The sequence below is a fragment of the Xenia sp. Carnegie-2017 genome, unplaced genomic scaffold (assembly GCF_021976095.1).
Source record: "Xenia sp. Carnegie-2017 unplaced genomic scaffold, XeniaSp_v1 HiC_scaffold_20, whole genome shotgun sequence".
Lineage (NCBI taxonomy): Eukaryota > Metazoa > Cnidaria > Anthozoa > Malacalcyonacea > Xeniidae > Xenia > Xenia sp. Carnegie-2017.
The window spans coordinates 343,640-362,950 of record NW_025813483.1 but is presented as its reverse complement, the minus strand read 5'-3'; the positions used below and the strand labels follow the sequence as shown (position 1 = coordinate 362,950).

The window sequence follows — 19,311 nt, the reverse complement described above, 5'->3', positions numbered from 1 at the left end:
TCTTATGCTTATCACGCCAATAAAAGATAAAGAATTTATTGAACATTTGAACCTCTCTTCGTTTGATGGTTTCTACAAGAATGAATTTAATCGAGTAAAAATATTATAACAGAAAGTTTAAAAACGCCCATTAATTATTTGGTTGACAAGAATTTCAGGAAATTATTTTGGCATGTTAGTAACCTGTCCTGATATTTTGCCTCGTATGTTGGTATTTGAGTGTTTAGATTTTCCTGACGATATCAATTTCGAAGATATAGTTAAATTCATTGAAATGATATCTCAAATTTTGCAAGTTTACGATGATTGTTTATCAGTGTATCACAAGTCTCTCAATGATTGGTGGAAACCAAGTCTATACTAAACTGACATCAGTTATTTTGGCGTGCTTGATAGTAAGTTTCAACGATAAATATTTTAAAGATGAAAATGAACTTGCTATGACTAAATATGCTTTGAAGAAACTTTATCATATTAATGAATGTGATGAAAACATCGACTTTAGTTGGGCTGTAGATGTTAAAACGTGCATAACGTTAAAAAGTACCTGGTTTATCTGCACTCAAGGCTTTGCAAAACCAGTGGAACAAATATTCAAGAAAGATGTGTGTAACCATGGATGGTTTGCTCGTGATACGCGAGTAATTAAATTAGAAAGATATAAACCAATTAAAATTGTATAAAACATGTTTAAGGTTGTCTTAAGTTTAAATGAAGGCACAAGAAGTTATTGAAACATTGCTTGGTTTATTTTATGAACGTTGGTTTATTTTAAACAAAAGATAAAATTTAAGAAAATTCCGTTTCGGTCCATGCTCCGATACCGTAAGGCACTAGAAGTGTTAACGTTTCGGTGATTTCGGCTCATCCTACTGGGGATGCAATAGTTCTCAGACCTCGAGATCACCTGCGATAGGCTTTGCTCGGGGATGTAGGAGAGTGCGGTCGCGACCAGAAGTCTGTAAGCCACTGCATACTATATCGCACCAGCTTCAACTGCTAGTTGACATCTACTATATAAGTTTTACTTTATGTATATTTATATATATACTGCATGCTCAAGAGACTACGCAAGAGGAGATTTTCTGAAAATTTTGTTAGAGCAGCTAATTATCCATAATTAACTAGTACATACAGTTGGTCGTTGCCATAACCATAAACATAAAGAGTTGATGCAGTAGACTACGCACCAAAGGAGTGAGGTCTGCAATTTTGCTTATAAATGCGCTTAGCACTCAAATATTTTTGACAAGCTGTTTGTCTTCTTAAGCTTGTTTTGACAATTACATATGAAAGTCATAAACACTTTGTTACGCCACTCGTTTATATTCTTGACAATGTTAGAAATGTTTTATTTTCTCTTTAACTTTGTATCTGCATATTTTGTGCATAAAAATGCCTTAATAATTATGACAGATATTATTATCCGTGGATTGAGGTAGAAGACATACTTGAAAATGAAACTTCCAGCAGTGTAACAAAATCAAGAGCGACAGAGCAGAAACAAAGACGCCTGGTTATAGATAGCTTGATAAAATTGAAATTAGTTGAAGTACCCATCGTACATTCGAGAGTTTAGGATGACTCGTGGACCAATGAAAACACGAATAATTCAAAACATGTTGACGACGATAAAAGCTCTAACGTGGACAAGGTTCCAATACAAAACAACCATTAATATCACCGTTTGTTTTAAAGATAAGTTCAAAAGAAATATCAATGAATCACAAATACAATTTTGAATTTTGTTGGTTCACGTGATATATAAAGTATGTTGCTGAAGATAAAATATAACTGCGTCTTTCCTTTAGGAAGAGGAATCTGTTTCGAAAGTGAACAGGAAACAGTCACCACAAGAGATTTGCTAGAAGATTCAAAGTTCACTGTAATGTCATTATATACTTTCACCATTAGTTTATATTTGATTAAAACTAGTTTTCCATTTGATAAACTGTAAAACTCGTTTCCAAAAATTTTTTGCGTTCTCTACTAAAATTTTCTTTATTTTTATATATTTAAACATCTTCCGATGTCAAATTGCCCGTATAACATCGATTTTTCAAATCAGCCCACCAATATTGACCAAAAGAAGCTGGTCGTGATCTGATCTAACAAATTCCCCCCTGTGGGACATACCATTGGACGACACCCCCCTTTCTCCGCCTGGTCTATATTGGAAATCTGACGCCATAAATCCCTACGTGGAAATCGGGTGGAAGACAATTTGTAGTAGTTCAAGATGAATTTCCAATATTTAGGACTCTTCTTTTTCCTTTAAAATGGTCTTAACAAAATCTTATCTGCGTTACGTCGAAGCTGGAATCTTTGGCGTAGTGGGAAGTGCTAGAGCTAATGTGTGTCTTGTTCAAAGTGGCGAGAAAAGACGTGAAATTTGCCGCGCGATTGTTCCCGCACTAGAAAATGTATATATTTGGGACGCTAGACTTGGCGAAAAAGTATTTGAAGAGAATTGTTGAAACTTTTAAACAATGTTAGATTTTCCACTATTTAAAAATTGTTTTTATGATATGCTTATCTAAATGTCTAGGTGAATGTCTTACAAGGTAACAAGAGCGAAGTGACATGTCTCTGCCTCAGTCCTGACTCTGAACATCTTGCTGTTGGGTGAGTAAAACAACTTATCTAATTAAATAATATAGCATTTCATTATGTCTTGTAAATGATGCCGGATATTTACTTCATTGTGGCTAATCAACACTTTCAACAGTAAAAGGTATGGTTGTAAGAAACACAAGGTCAGGCAGGGAAGGGCTCAACCCCTGCTTATAAAAGCCAGATCCTGGGCCTCCTAACTTATAAAAGCCAGATCCTACCCTTCCCTTGTATTCTGAAAGATCTTGATATCCAGGAAAAAATGTCAGTCAACCTGTACAGTATGTAATGTTAACAAAATGAAAATCATTGGTGTACATTCCCCACAGTCCCAAACTATTTTAATTTCTACATCTTTGTTAGACTTGATATTATATCCTTTGACAACAGGTAATAAAATTTGCCTATATAAAATAATTTTCCTTGCTTTTGAAAACTGAACAGCTTTTGATCTTAATGTACGTAATAAATTTGCAGCTGCTTACAGGGAGAAGAATGTAAAGCTTAACCTGCATACATGCACCTCCACCTGCAGTTTATTTTTAAATTTTAGGTATGGCGATGGTGTCATCAGAATTTGGAATATAAATAATGGTACATCTTCAGTGACATTTAGGTACATTTCCTGTCATGGAATATATTTTTCAATTTTGGTCTATGCTCAACCATTTTTTTACCATCGGTACTTCTGATTTCCAATTACAAAACGGTCCAAAACTCATTTCAAAAAATTTTTAGGTAAACAAACAGTTAATATAACTCAGCACGCTATTATAATATATGTGCTAGGCACATCAACCAAAAATTTTCCAACTTTAAGACCCACAATGCACACAACAAGGTATAAGAGGTATCCTGGAGAGGGTTACAACTTGTACAGATGTTGTTGATGGTGCATTTTGCCCTATTTAGCCTTTTGTTTGCCATTGCAACTTCTGTGTTCCAATCACAAAGCAGTTCAAAACTCAATTGAGAAAATTTGCCAGTAAACAAGTTACTACTTGAAGACAATTTACAGGCTCTCAACCAAAAGGAACATGGAAAGTTTTCTAATTTCAGTATACAAAATCAATGAAAGATAAACGAACCTTGAATGCCTTGTAAATGTGCGTGGAAATTTCTGAAACTATAAGAATGTTCAATACAACCAGTGTCGTCCCTAAAAACATTTAATGTATCGAGCAGTGATGTAGTCAATGTTGCACTACTGTATTACTGTTTAGTGAAGGGTAGAGTTGTGTTTTAGTGTAAAAATTATTAATTCTGGTGAATGGATGTGTATCAGCACTAATGTTTTCAAAGATGCCAAAGCAACCATCTTCATTAGGCATTTTCTATTCTTGCCATATCTTGAATGAAAGATAAAAAAAATATTTCATCTTTTGTTTCATTAAATTTCTTCTAGTGGTCACAAGACAGCAGTTACAGCTCTTAACTATGATTATACTGGTGTCAAATTGGTGTCTGGATCAAAGGTATTGTTTAATTATGATTTTTATGACACCTAAATCAATTGCTATAAATTGTGAATGGTAGTTTATAAAATGTAAACAATTCATTTGTGTTGTTTTCTGCCACACTATAGGATACAGATGTGATTGTTTGGGATATAATTAATGACTCAGGAATGTTCAGGTACAATTATGATCATTTAATGTTATACGACAAGTTTTTTAAAATAAACATGTTTCAACATCTTATGATGCCATCTTCAGTATAATAAAGAGTATTATGTATGTGATGAATATAAATAAGAGTAATATGATACAGTGATACAATTTATACAATTATGAGTAGATTATATATAAATATTACAATGAAATATTGATTAGAATAAATGATGAGTGTATTTATATGAAGGTGGCATCATGAGATGTTGAAACATGTTTGCTTTAAAAAAACTTGTGGTATTCATTAAATGTGCATTATCAATACTGCTTTTACGCAGTTATGATTATGTTGATATTCCAAAGTAAGGTATTTCTCTTTACATGTTTTTTATGTTATTGACTTTCTAAAAGTGTTGGAGGTATAGGTTACTAACTGAGAGTGGGAGTATGACTTACTAAATAAAAGTGGGAGTATGACTTACAAACTGAGAGTGGGGAGTATGACTTACTAAATAAAAGTGGGAGTATGACTTACAAACTGAGAGTGGGGTATGACTTACTAAATAAAAGTGGAGTATGACTTACAAACTGAGAGTGGGAGTATGACTTACTAAATAAAAGTGGAGTATGACTTACAAACTGAGAGTGGGAAGTATGACTTACTAAATAAAAGTGGGAGTGAGAGTGGGAGTATGACTTACTAAATAAAAGTGGAATTATGACTTACAAACTGAGAGTGGGGAGTATGACTTACTAAATAAATGGGTATGACTTACAAACTGAGAGTGGTATGACTTACTAAATAAAAGTGGGAGTATGACTTACAAACTGAGAGTGGGGAGTATGACTTACTAAATAAAAGTGGAAGTATGACTTACTAAATAAAAGTGGAAGTATGACTTACTAAATAAAAGTGGGAGTATGACTTACAAAATAAAAGTGAGAGTATGACTTACAAACTGAGAGTGGGGAGTATGACTTATTAAATAAAGTCATGTATGGCTTTCTTAATACTTATGAACTGAGGTATGACTTACTGACTTACGGTGGAATATTTAAACTGAGGTCTTGCCACCTACATACATACTGTACGTATGTTGTAAAGCTTAGAAGCTACATATCATATGACAGAATTGTCAAAGTTAGCGAGTTCTTTGTTATATAGCAATGTTTGTTAAGAAAGAGATAAATGATGTGTATGTATGTATGACGACAATGTTCTTAAATTTGTTATTTCTTCAGACTTAAAGGTCATAAAGGAATGGTGACTTGTTGTCGGTTTCTTCATTTTCAAAATGTTCTTATAACTAGGTAAATGTAGAAGATCTATTTTCATCTTAAATGGCTTTGCTAGTTTATATTTAATGGTTTTGTCTTTCCTAGTTCCAAAGACACTTTCGTGAAATTTTGGGATCTTGATTCACAGCATTGTTTTCTTACCTTGGTTGGTCATAAAACAGAGGTGAATGGAACATATGAATTTGTTGTTATGATAGGATGTAGGAGTTATCTACCCTACACTCTACGTAAAAGAATAAGGATGAATACTTGGCTAGAAACATGGATTTAGGAAGAGTAATAAAGTCACTGTAATGTACATTTTTTTAAGGTTTGGGGCTTTGTCGTCGTCAAGAATGAAACAAGGTTAATTACTGGTTGTGCTGATAGTGAATTGAGAGTTTGGAAAATTGAGTACAAAGATGATAAAACAGAAAGACGCGAAGAAACGAGAAAACGAAAGACAGAAACGCAATCTAGCGAGGATGGTGTAGGGGAAATAGAGGTACATAAGAGGTGTTTGGTGGTAATTTCTCTGCGTTGTCTTGCATGATGCATGAGGGATAATAGTGGATGCTACTTAAATTCAGAAACCAAAGGGAAAATAAGCGTTTTAAGATGTTACAATGAGGTAGTATTAGGATTGTTGGTGGATATTTGTGGGTATATTAGGAACGTTGATGGATATTTGTGAGGTAAATTAGGACTATGGGTGAATATTTGTGAGGTATGCAGTATAAGGAATGTTGGTTGATATTTGTGCATAGGATTGTTGTCGATTTTTGTGAATATTACTATGTTAAGTTAAACTAATAAAATTTCTAATAAACTTTTTGTTTATAATTTGGCCATCTGCATTAGACCTGTCACCACTGCATCAAGCATTTAGTCCAGTTTTAAATTCATAAATAAACATTTAGTTCTAGTTTCAACTCGGATTTCAACTTCTATATTTCGAATTTCTATAGGAATTGCTTTCGTGTACAATGATTGGCTCTGTCATGAGAAGCTCAACTGATCGCGTAGTGTCGCTGTATTGCGATCTTTCACGAACTTATATTGGTTGTCATGTACGTACGTTATGTAAGAAGTTTTATTTGGGATTTGGATTGTAAAAATTGCTATGGAGATGATGAACATTATGTGGCTACTGCTCAGCTTTATGTTACAACCTAGTATCAACTATAAATGGCTTTTCTGATTGGATTAATCAGACAGTAATGATAAACATTAAGTTTTCGTTCTTTATAATTCTATAGCTAATGGTATTTCATTGTACTATTTAAAACCCTTAGACAATAGCAACGCACAGCTTTCTAAGAAATGGGTTTGGTATTCAATTATGGAAAACAAAATATTTAATTTACATATCAATTTTGCTGCGGTCACCGAGAGTCGTGTTGACATCGTGAGGGAATGTTCATTATAAAAGCAACTGTCTGAGTAATTTTCGTGTAATTTTTACAAACCCAGCAGAAATTCTTGCAGTAGCAAATATTACTCAGTTTTCATTGGAAAAACTTCATTCTAATGTCGACCATAGGCTGTCATTATTCATTTCATGATAACCAAGTTGAGAATGTAGTATTTTACGTATGTCAAAAACATTCAGGGTTATGAATGATTTTTACAAAATATAATCAATATTTCATATTTCACGAGAGGACTAAAAAAAAGATGTGCTTATGTGAAGATAATTTTTATTTGTTTAGGGTGCTAATTCTACGTTAGAAATGTTTCGTCTTGCATCAGAAGACGAAATAAAAAAACGCTTGGCAAAAAGACGAAAAAAGATTTTAAAGAAGCAAAGGTTGTTGACTTTGAAATTTCAAAACTATATTCAAGCTTTTTTATTCTCATACATGTGATATTTTTTACCATTATTTATTCCTAGATCACAAGGATTGGAAGCCGACGAGCTGACGGTTAGATAATTTTTGTTACGTGAAATTTGTGTGCAAAGAATTTTGACGAATCAAAATATACGTAGTTTACGCTAAGACATCACAATCTTGCCTCGTTTCTGTAACATTGTGATATTTCTCTTTATTTGTGAATAGTTCTTATATATATTATGTCAAAATACTGGAGCATATTTGGTTTTGTTTCTTGAAATGAAATAGATTTTGAAAACGTAGAAACAGAAATACATAGGAAGAATCAAATATGCGTTGTTCCAACATTTTAATTGTGTATTTGCGCACTATTTGTCTTATTTTCGAAACATGTTTTAACATTACTTTTATTTTATCAGGTTTCTGAAAACGTCTTAGCCACCGTCGAAGACGAGATTATAAAATTACCCGATGTTAAAGCGACCTCAAAGATAAGGTAAAATGATGTATGGAGTACAAACATTGTAATTCGCTTGTGGAAATCAAGCGTTTTGTGTTAGAGAGAGAATTTTTCTAGACGTGCTTTTCTCAACGGATGTTTTTTCTTAAATATAATTAATCAATGTTGGTTTCTAATACTTTCATACATGCAATATTTTTAAGCAGTTTTACAATGTCAATTTTAAAAATTGCTTGTTCAAAATGGCTGAATAAAAAAGTTATTTTTAAACGATATTTATGATGCAAAAGTCGTTTCTAGTCCTCCTCGTACATACGTACTTGGTTCATTCACTTGTCTTGCTTTCCCGCCATTATAAAATACAAATAATTTTTTTATTCTTGTTAGGTCATTTGACTTTGCATTGAATTCAAATAATGATCTAAAGGTATCTCATTATTTTTGTCCGCGATTTTATTTTATATTTGAGAAGTATGGATGTGTTAAATTGATGTTTCTGTATAATTCCAAGTGTTGTTGAATAGTCATTTTGAACGATGAGAAAGTCTTTCGTCATTTTTATCATCTTATTTGATTGTACATGTAAAGAATGCGTAGTATAGTGGATACTATGGAATTGGTTGCATCCACTTGAAATAAGAAGTATTTTAAATTTCTACAGATTTCATTATTACTACACAACAACAGCGTAGAGTTTCATGTCTTCAGTGAAGAAAAGAAAGATTCAACTAATATACTTTCCATAAAGACACCTGGTCATCGTAGTGATGTAAGGTATGTGGCTACGTAGATCTCAATAAATCTGGAATATGAAGACAATAAGTTAAAGTCTTAAATCTTATGTGCCTTTTGAAGCGTCATACTGTAACAGCTCACTTCATCTGATTGACCCCTTAGACCAAATGTATTTTTTTTACATAGCGATTCAATGGTTAGAAATAATTGCATTTCAGAAAATGATTAATTTTGTTGTGTTGTTGTTATTTTCGCTTAATCCGCATTTTGTAGTATTTTTCACTTCAGCATGAAATCTTGAATAAAATGGATGACGCATTTTTTATTTTATGAACTTCACCCTTGATTTAGTTGATTTTTAGCTAGCTTTGTTACTTTAGGACTTTGTCATTCAATTCTGACGATTCCTGCATCCTCTCTGGTGCAGCTGAAAGTGTTAAATTGTGGAACAGGTACAATAAACAGATTTTTAAAGTTGTGTATGTGTATTTGCTTGTAATTTCTTTAACTAGAACGTACAATGATTCATATTTTTTAAAGTTTTATCAAGTTGTACCAACAGGATAATCATTTTTCCTGTTAGGAATAACGTTGGAGTAATTTCGAATAGGGGTGGGGGAATGAAAAAAATCAAAGTTTACTAAAAAAAACATTATGCAAGAAATTAAAATAGCATCACGGAGGATGTAATATTACCGTAACAGACTTACGTACTCTACGCTATCATTGTTTGTGGGTCGAAAGAGTGACTGTGTCTATGTCAACCTGTGATGATATTTCTAACAAATTTGTAGATCGACTCAGAAATGCATCAGAACAATGTCTTCTGGTTATTGTCTAATTTCGTTTTTTGTCCCTGGTGACAGACACATTGTTGTTGGTACTAAGGTATTCAGGATTAGTGAATGTGACTTGATAAAGTAGTAAGCTATTGTAGGGTCATGTGACAGACACTTTGTTGTTATTACTAAGGTATACAACATTAGTGAATATGACTTTATAAAGTTGTGAGTTAATGTAAGGTCATGTGACAGAAACGTGGTTGTTGGTACTAAGGTATTCAGCATTAGTGAATATGACTTTTAAAGTAGTGAGACAATGTAAGGTCATGTGACAGACACGTTGTTGTTGGTACTAAGGTATTCAGCATTAGTGAATATGACTTTATAAAGTAGTGAGACAATGTAAGGTCATGTGACAGACACGTTGTTGGTACTATGGTATTCAGGATTAATGAATGAGACTTTATAAAGTAGTGAGACAATGTAAGGTCATGTGACAGACACGTTGTTATTGGTACTAAGGTATTCAGGATTGATGAATGTGACTTTATAAAGTAGTGAGCCAATGTAAGGTCATGTGACAGACACGTTGTTGGTACTAAGGTATTCAGCATTAGTGAATATGACTTTATAAAGTAGTGAGACAATGTAAGGTCATGTGACAGACACGTTGTTGGTACTAAGGTATACAACAATAGTGAAGATGACTTTATAAAGTAGTGAGACAATGTAAGGTCATGTGACAGACACGTTGTTGGTACTAAGGTATTCAGCATTAGTGAATATGACTTTATAAAGTAGTGAGACAATGTAAGGTCATGTGACAGACACGTTGTTGGTACTAAGGTATACAACAATAGTGAAGATGACTTTATAAAGTAGGGAGCCAATGTAAGGTCATGTGACAGACACGTTGTTGGTACTAAGGTATTCAGCATTAGTGAATATGACTTTATAAAGTAGTGAGACAATGTAAGATCATGTGACAGACACGTTGTTGTTGGTACTAAGGTATACAACAATAGTGAAGATGACTTTATAAAGTAGTGAGACAATGTAAGATGTTGACCCTCTAAATTTCCTTTACAGGCTGGCAAACTCCAAATATTTGACGTTTTGTCTGGTTCATTGCTTGAAAATGTGGACGCACACGATGGTGCTATTTGGTCGTTGTGTTTAGCTCCCGATAATGTAAGGAACTTTACTTCATTTTAAAAACATATTTTTGGTGTGGTCGTTGGAAAGTAACATTTTTTACAAAATTTGTGGACTGCCATAGCCTTCTTTTGTGCTTTCTTTCGATTATTTCTCTAACAGAAATAGCAGAGATCTTTTTGTTGGCAAACTTAAGTTATTCTGCTGCTTGTCATTTTGTAACTCCTTGAAGAGACAAGTGACGTATGCTTCCTTCTCTCCCCACGTCCTCATATATTCTTTCAGTGAATTGTTCAGAGGGAGCTCAAGACTGCGCACATCTAGAAATGATGATTTTATCAATTTCTAGACGCTATTCGCCTCAGGAAGTGGTGACAAGAATGTAAAATTTTGGGAATTTGATTTGATTACGGATGAGAACTATTCAACGACCAGGTATTAAATAATTTGCATGTAAAGCAACGTTTGCATTCAACGTGATTTTTCTCACTTTTTATCATTGTAAGACGAAAAATGTCCATTGTCTGTCGGAGAAAAAACAACTTAATGTACTAATTCTGTTGAAGCTTGTGTTGTAAAGTTTTTTCTCTTGTTTTTCTTGTGCATTTTATGATGTTTGTAAAGAAAAGTGGTTAAATGTGACCATCCACTTTTTGTTTGTTCAATCTTTGTTGAAGCTTGTGTTCTAAAGTTTTTTCTCTTGTTTTTCTTGTGCATTTCATGATGTTTGTAAAGAAATGTGGTTAAATGTGACCATCCGTTTTTTGTTTGTTCAATCCTCAGTTTAACATTTTCTAATTGTATGATTCAATATTGTCTAATTGGATTTTGTATTTCATTGTACAATTGAGTGATTCATGTTGTATTATTTTGTTTAGTCAAAGATTAAGTATTTGTCATGCACGAACATTAAAGATGAATGATGACGTAATGTGTATAAAGTTCAGGTTAGTTGTTGATATATTCGTCTGGGGGGGGAGGGTATACGTACTTATGATCTTTCATTTAATCACGAGCCTACCTTCGTTGCAGTCCAAATCAAAAGTTTATTGCCGTGGCTTTGCTTGATTTTACAATGAAAATTTTCTTCACTGATACATTGAAGGTAAGTTGTTAAATATTTTTATACGTAGTTGATGATATTGGATAGCAGTTGATGATATTGGATAGCCGTTGATGGTATTGGATAGCAGTTGATGATATTGGATAGCAGTTGATGATATTGGATAGCAGTTGATGATATTGGATAGCAGTTGATGATATTGCATAGCCGTTGATGGTATTGGATAGCAGTTGATGATATTGGATAGCAGTTGATGATATTGGATAGCAGTTGATGATATTGGATAGCAGCTGATGATATTGGATAGCAGTTGATGATATTGGATAGCAGTTGATGATATTGGATAGCAGCTGATGGTATTGGATAGCAGTTGATGGTATTGGATAGCAGTTAATAGTGTTTGATAGCAGTTGATGTTGGATAGCAGTAGTTAGAATATTTTCATTTGTTGCTGTAGATCACTCTAAAGATGACTCCTTGTACGAAATTCTCCCATTTGTTTTTCTATGAATCACGATAAAAATGCACTTTGAGTTAGAACTGTTTCCTTTTCCTACAAAAAAATTCATTAAAAAAATCCACTCTTGTAAAAAGAAGGCGATATTTTTGACTTTAAGCTAGTTACGTAACATTGGATTAATCTATGCTTTCCATAAACGTTATAATTTGATTTACAGAAGTTTTAAAAATTGAACTGAATAAACATTTTCCTGTCCATTTATCCTAATTACTTTTGTATTCATTTTTAAATGTGGTTACTTTTCCCACGTCGTTATTTAGTTCTTCCTATCCCTCTATGGTCATAAATTACCTGTTGTTACCATGGATATATCAACGGTACGTTTTATTCATATGACGTGTGTTTCGAAGTATCAACGTTTGACTGTCGTTTTTGATAGTAGTGGATTGTGTTTGTGAGAAGAATCCTTAGCTTACGTCACATCCGTTTTAGCTGTCGCTTAAATTATACTGTTTTTTTCAAGCTTACAGGAACGGCTTTCAACTCTGTTTTGATATCATGTTTTATAATATGTTTTTTATTTTTGGTCGAAAGAACTTTACCACATAAAATAGAAGAAAAATACGTATACACAAAAGATACATTACCAAGCTGTAAATAAGTCATTTCGCAATAGCTTTTCGAATTAGATATTTTTGAAATTAAATTTTAAAGTGAATCAATTTTAAATAATGCAATAATAATTTATGCTACAGTTCAAAAGAATGTAAATTTTGCTGGGTAAGCTTTTCTTCAATGTTGCTTTAAACCCAAACGAGGAATTTTCAGTTTGTGACGTAAACTAAGGAATTATAAAATCAGAGATGTTTATGAGAATGTAATGAAAATTGATTTGAAACTTTGAAAAAGACGTACATAATGTCAACTACGTATGACCGTGTAAATTTTTACCAATCCTCTGTTGTGAAAGTGTAGAGCGTGTAGCGGTCCATCTCTTGACCACTTTGTATTAGTGAACGCTTTTCAATGGCGTCTTTATTTATTTTTGAAACTTTTCTCTGTCTTTGGATTCGTATTTTTGTCATCCTTGATTCATTTTTTACAGGATAACGTTCTCCTCGTTTCTGGTGGCGTTGACAAGAACATTAAGATTTGGGGTTTGGATTTTGGTGATTGTCGAAAATCAATATTCGCCCATGATGACAGGTACGTACAATGTAATTTTAAATGACAGGTACACAATTTTATGATAGTAATATATGATAGCCTAAAACAGTTGATTATATCCCTACTATACACTCGTATCCTATGTACATCTTCATTTTACCCTGTAAACCCTCTTACCCTGGTTACATCATTGTTTCGTCATCACCATACCTTGTACGTCTATAACATACTAGTAAACCATGTCCTCAATTGTTTTATACGTAAATTTCCTGCTTATTTTTTACCCGCATGTTATCAACATTACACCTAGCAATACCTACATGTACTTTCATTTTATACCTTATATTTTCATGTTATCAACATTACACCTAGCAATACCTACATGTATATTCGCTATTTATATTATAACGGCTTTCATCTTCTTTTAGTGTCATGGCCGTGCAGTTCGTGCCAAAAACTCATTATTTCTTCAGTGCAAGTAAAGATAAAACGATAAAATATTGGGACGCTGACAGATTTCTTCATGTTACGACCTTAGAAGGTCATCATTCAGAAATATGGAGTCTTGCAATCAGCCATGACGGCGAGTGTGTTGTAAGTGTCAAGTATGGAAGGTTTTAGATAATGTCGGGTTTGTTGTAAGTGTCAAGTATGGAAGGTTTTAGATAATGTCGAGTTTGTTGTAAGTTTCAAGTATGGAAGGTTTTAGATAATGTCGAGTTTGTTGTAAGTTTCAAGTATGGAAGGTTTTAGATAATGTCGAGTTTGTTGTAAGTGTCAAGTATGGAAGGTTTTAGATAATGTCGAGTTTGTTGTAAGTTTCAAGTATGGAAGGTTTTAGATAATGTCGAGTTTGTTGTAAGTGTCAAGTATGGAAGGTTTTAGATAATGTCGAGTTTGTTGTAAGTTTCAAGTATGGAAGGTTTTAGATAATGTCGAGTTTGTTGTAAGTGTCAAGTATGGAAGGTTTTAGATAATGTCGAGTTTGTTGTAAGTGTCAAGTATGGAAGGTTTTAGATAATGTCGAGTTTGTTGTAAGTGTCAAGTATGGAAGGTTTTAGATAATGTCGAGTTTGTTGTAAGTGTCAAGTATGGAAGGTTTTAGATAATATCGAGTTTGTTGTAAGTGTCAAGTATGGAAGGTTTTAGATAATGTCGAGTTTGTTGTAAGTGTCAAGTATGGAAGGTTTTAGATAATGGCGAGTTTGTTGTAAGTGTCAAGTATGGAAGGTTTTAGATAATGTCGAGTTTGTTGTAAGTATCAAGTATGGAAGGTTTTAGATAATGGCGAGTTTGTTGTAAGTGTCAAGTATGGAAGATTTTAGATAATGTCGAGTTTGTTGTAAGTGTCAAACACTTAATCTTAACACTCCAGTTCCACAAGCATTGTATTTTATCTTATAGATCAGTGGGTCACATGATAAATCGTTAAGACTCTGGGAACGAACGGACAAACCGTTGTTTGTCGAAGAGGAGAGAGAAATGGTACTATACATAGATCTGTTGCTGGAGCTGCAAAAATATGCATATAGTACCTGAACTTTCATTGTTTATTTTAAGTTTTCTATTTAGGAGAGGGAAGCAGCTTACGAAGAAAGCGCCGTAACAGGAGTTGAAACAATTGTAAGATTCTTTTTACTATGTAACATGAGATATGTGTTCCATCTTGAGCCCAACTACTCTGTATTTGTTGTATACTTTCACTATGGAAAATATCTTGTGGAAGTTGCATTTATTGCACTAAATAAATTCATTTATTTAAACCATGATGTTGTTTAGATTCCAGGTGAACAAGACACAGAAGCTGTTAAAGCTGGCAAGAAAACTATCGAGACGATCAAAGGAGTTAGTTTTGTTGTTGTATTAGCATTGCAAGTTAATTTTATTTGTTTTGTGCCCAGTCCCCCCTGCAGTACCTGAAAGATACCTCAAAATCATACATATATATCGAAAACTGTAGTACACCAAAGACATGTGAAGACTGTGCATATCTGAAGCCATGTGTTTAAGCTGACATTGAGACGGAGTACTTGGAGGATATTATAGTAGAATATAGATACTTGGACGATAATACAGTATGATTGGGATGCTTGGAGGATATTATAGTAGAATATAGATGCTTGGAGGATATTACAGTATGCTTGGGATACTTGGAGGATATTACAGTATAATATATGATATACGCCTGGAGTTTACTATGTTGATGTTTGTTCTTTTCATTAGGCTGAAAGAATCATGGAGGCCGTTGAATTGTATAAGGAAGAAAGACAGAAAGAACTTGAACAAAAAGCGAGTCAAGTGACAAAAGACAAAACGGTTGGTTTGTTATTTCTTGCTCTGCACATCTACAAAATGTTTATGTTATACGTATAGACAATCTTAAATCTTAAATGCAAGGTTTGTTATTTCTTGCTCTGCACACCTACAAAATGTTTATGTTCTATGTATAGACAATCTTAAATCTTAAATGAAAGGTTTGTTATTTCTTTCCCTACACATCTACAAAATGTTTATGTTATACGTATAGACAATCTTAAATCTTAAATGAAAGGTTTGTTATTTCTTGCTCTGCACATCTACAAAATGTTTATATTATACGTATAGACAATCTTAAATCTTAAATGAAAGTTTTGTTATTTCTTGCTCTGTACATCTACAAAATGTTTATGTTATACGTATAGATAATCTTAAATCTTAAATGAACAATCTTAAATAACCATGACCGGCAACATCACAAAACTTTTCTAGACGAAACACCCTAATTGGGGCAACGCCCTACACTGTTATTAAACTCTACATGTGAAACCACCGCCAATATTTTCTTACTCTCTAATTTGGAACACGCCCTGCATCGTTGTTTAACTCTACCAATGAAACCACCAGTAATATTTTCTTACTCTCTAAATGGGGCAACGCCCTACACTGTTATTTAACCTTGCCTGTGAAACCACCGCCAATATTTTCATACTGTTTAATTGGGACCACGCCCTGCATCGTTATTTAGACCTACCCATGTAACCACCAATAATATTTTCTTACTCTCTAATTGGGAAAATGCCCTACACTGTTATTAAACTCTACCAATAAAACCACCATTATTTTCATACTGTCTAATTGGGACCACGCTCTGCACTGACCTACCCATGAAACTACTACCAATATTTCCTCACTCTCTAATTGGAACCACGCTCTTCACCCTTCACTATTGTTTGATTTATACAGAAAATCCCAATTTCGTTTATTACACAAGTTCTTTTTGTTCTCACATACATTTTCTTTTCTTTGAACAGCTTCCAAAGCGCGTCATTCATCCGATTCTTGCTGCCTTTGGTAATGTCAGTGTAAGTTTACTATATTTTCAATGTTTCCATTTAAGAACAGCATGAAGGCCACGTGATACAAGGTGAAAGTCACGTGCATGTTGAACATGATTAATGTAAATATTAATGTAATGGTAAGATTGCAAGATTTACATACGTACGTACGTAGATAAGGGGAAAATGGATGAAATGGCTTTACATTTATAATAACTCTAGAAAAAATGAGAGTTAAATGTTAAATACACAGGATTTGTAATAATGAAATAAAATATTTTGAGCACGAAGATGGAGGCCATAAATATTGTTGTTCTACGATTGAATGCCTGTCTATGTCAACCTCCTTTTCCCGGACCATATACTAACGACGTTTGTAAAATATTTTTCTTTTCACAGCCTGTACAGTATGTACTTCTAGTGGTGAAAAAGTAAAGTCAAGGTAAGGTTGAAGTATTAAAAGAGCAGCAAATTATCCCGTGAAGAAACGTTGTTTGTACTAGAAGTTAATTTAGAGCATTTTAAAGATAAAGTATGGCAAAGTGTCTCGTTGAAGTTACTAAAGGAATTAATTCTTAAGTGTTATTAGAATACAGTAGAGGTATCTAATGAAGCAAGTGTTTTTCTACAAAACACTTAAATTATTTACTTTCAGTGAACTTGAAGAATCATTGCTTGTGTTACCGTTTGACTATGTTATTGATGTACTGAAACTTCTTCTTGAGTGGATTAAGGTAAAGTGAAATGTATTTTGACTCCTGTGTCCTTACTTCACATGGTACAGGTTTCGTTTTCAAATTTTGCTCATCCCAGATGTACTTGATTGTTTAGAATGGTTGGGAAACAGAGTTAAGTTGTCGATGTCTGTTCTTTCTGCTGCGGTAAGATTAAGACGTAATTTTGTTTTTGGTTTCGATCGATATTTTTTTCAATACGTCTGTCTTTAAATCATTCCCTAAGAATATCATCACGTTCCTTCAGTATTGCTGAACATTTGATACAATTGGTGAGATACCTATGTACAGTGCTGGATATTTTTCATTTTTTTCGTATTTTGTTACGATAGAATACATCACAACAAGATCATATCCACTCCTGAACTACTGCCAGTAATAGACTCTATCAGATCACATTGTCGTAGCCGAGTTCGCGAAATGAAGGTAGGAAGTTGTACGTTCAATAAACCGCAAATATCGCCAAATTTCTCTCGTAATTTTATCCTGCGCTATATGACCGATAATTTATTCGTGTTAAATTTTGTCAACACTTTAATGACTGTAAGCTTAACACGAAAAAGTCATCAATTTTGATTGGTTAAGAGCAACTAAGGCTTTCTTTCACATTACAGTGCCAATGTTAATACAGAGTTTGGCTTTGTATTAAAAAGGTTCATAGAATATTCTTTTGTGTATTAACAACAGAAAAAAGTATGTATTTAGAAACAAAAATATCGTTTGAACTAAACCTTTACAAATCATCTGAACTGAACAAATGACTTTTCAAATCATTTAAACTAAAGAAATATTTTTTCAAATCATCTGAAGTGAACAATAAATTTTCAAATCATTTGAACTGAACAAATGACTTTTCAAATCATTTGAACTGAACAAATGACTTTACAAATCATCTGAACTTTCATAAATGACTTTACTAATCATTTGAACTGAACAAATGACTTTTCAAATCGTATGAACTAAACAAATGGCTCTACAAATCAAATGAATTGAACAAAGTTTCTTGAATTTTTACATCGACGACGATAAAACTATGGCACACTGTAATGATTGCTTTATCTTTAGGATACTGTTGGATTCAATTTGGCGGGACTACAGTTTATTCAAAGACAGCTTGAAAATCGTGACGTCACATTCTTTGGCGAAACACGCGAGAGACTGGGACAAATACGAAAAAGAAGAAGACGATTTTGAGGAAATTTCGATGAAGGTTGTTTTGCAGTTTAATACTCTGACAACTAAAACGACTGTCTCCCAAAGTACACAATGGCTGAGGTTTGATGACATTTGTGAACTTCCAGATTTGGTCAGAAGGGATAAAAATATTGATTCAAGTCAAATTTGTTGATTACGAATCTTTGTCGTGGGAATTTGAGATTGACGTTGAAGGAAGCGATTGTGTTTTTGTGGAGTTGTCTTTTACGGTTGCTGAGACTGGGACGAGAGGATTAAAATGGGATCATAGTGTCGGTCTAAGGAAACTGGGAAGGTTGAAATGGAACTGGGAGCGAAGTGATTATAATGGACCGGGAAATATAAGACTGAAATTCAACAAAAACCACAAGTGAATGGGTTATAATGTATCCTAATGGATATAAGAGAATAGAGGTGTAAATTTAATGTCTAATGTTGTAGATTAAATGTCTTTGACTTTCGTTGACGTGATGAAGAAATATTAAGTTGAGGAGAGAAGTCTATTTTTTATCGTATTCATCTGTTAGCAAATAGTGGAGTGTGCATCGGAAAATTATAAAAAACATGATCAATGGAAAATGATCTACTGTTGATTGCTGTACATAACTATCCTCAAAGATCCCTAACCCAAATTGTATCCTTAGAGGTACAAGTAAAGTCTCCATGTGCCCCTTTGAAATATGATGCAACAATAAAATGTAACTTTTGCAATCAGCCGACTTTTAAAATTCACATGATTCAGCATTAGTTGATCCTGGAGAAAGCTTAAACGCTACAAAAAGGAATTTCATACTTTGTATTTTTATAATTAATTATTGGGCTAGCCAGACATTGACAGTCAAACGAGACTTTCACTTATATGACGTTGAAATGCGTTTTTTGCGCAACAGATTCTAGCTTGCAGTTACATA

At 33.4% G+C, this 19,311-nt stretch overlaps 1 protein-coding gene and 1 pseudogene across 1 annotated transcript; both read left to right on the top strand.

The window, feature by feature from the left end:
* Positions 1-2,212: 2,212 nt before the first annotated feature.
* LOC124443188 (WD repeat-containing protein 3-like) lies at positions 2,213-3,305 on the top strand. The gene is made up of 3 exons (XM_046993724.1): positions 2,213-2,456; positions 2,549-2,625; positions 3,167-3,305. Exons 1-3 carry the CDS (start codon positions 2,280-2,282, stop codon positions 3,303-3,305), a joined length of 393 nt encoding a protein of 130 aa, XP_046849680.1. The 5' UTR covers positions 2,213-2,279.
* A 135-nt stretch (positions 3,306-3,440) lies between these two features.
* Positions 3,441-18,866, top strand: LOC124443187 (annotated as a pseudogene).
* The last annotated feature ends 445 nt before the right edge of the window (positions 18,867-19,311 follow it).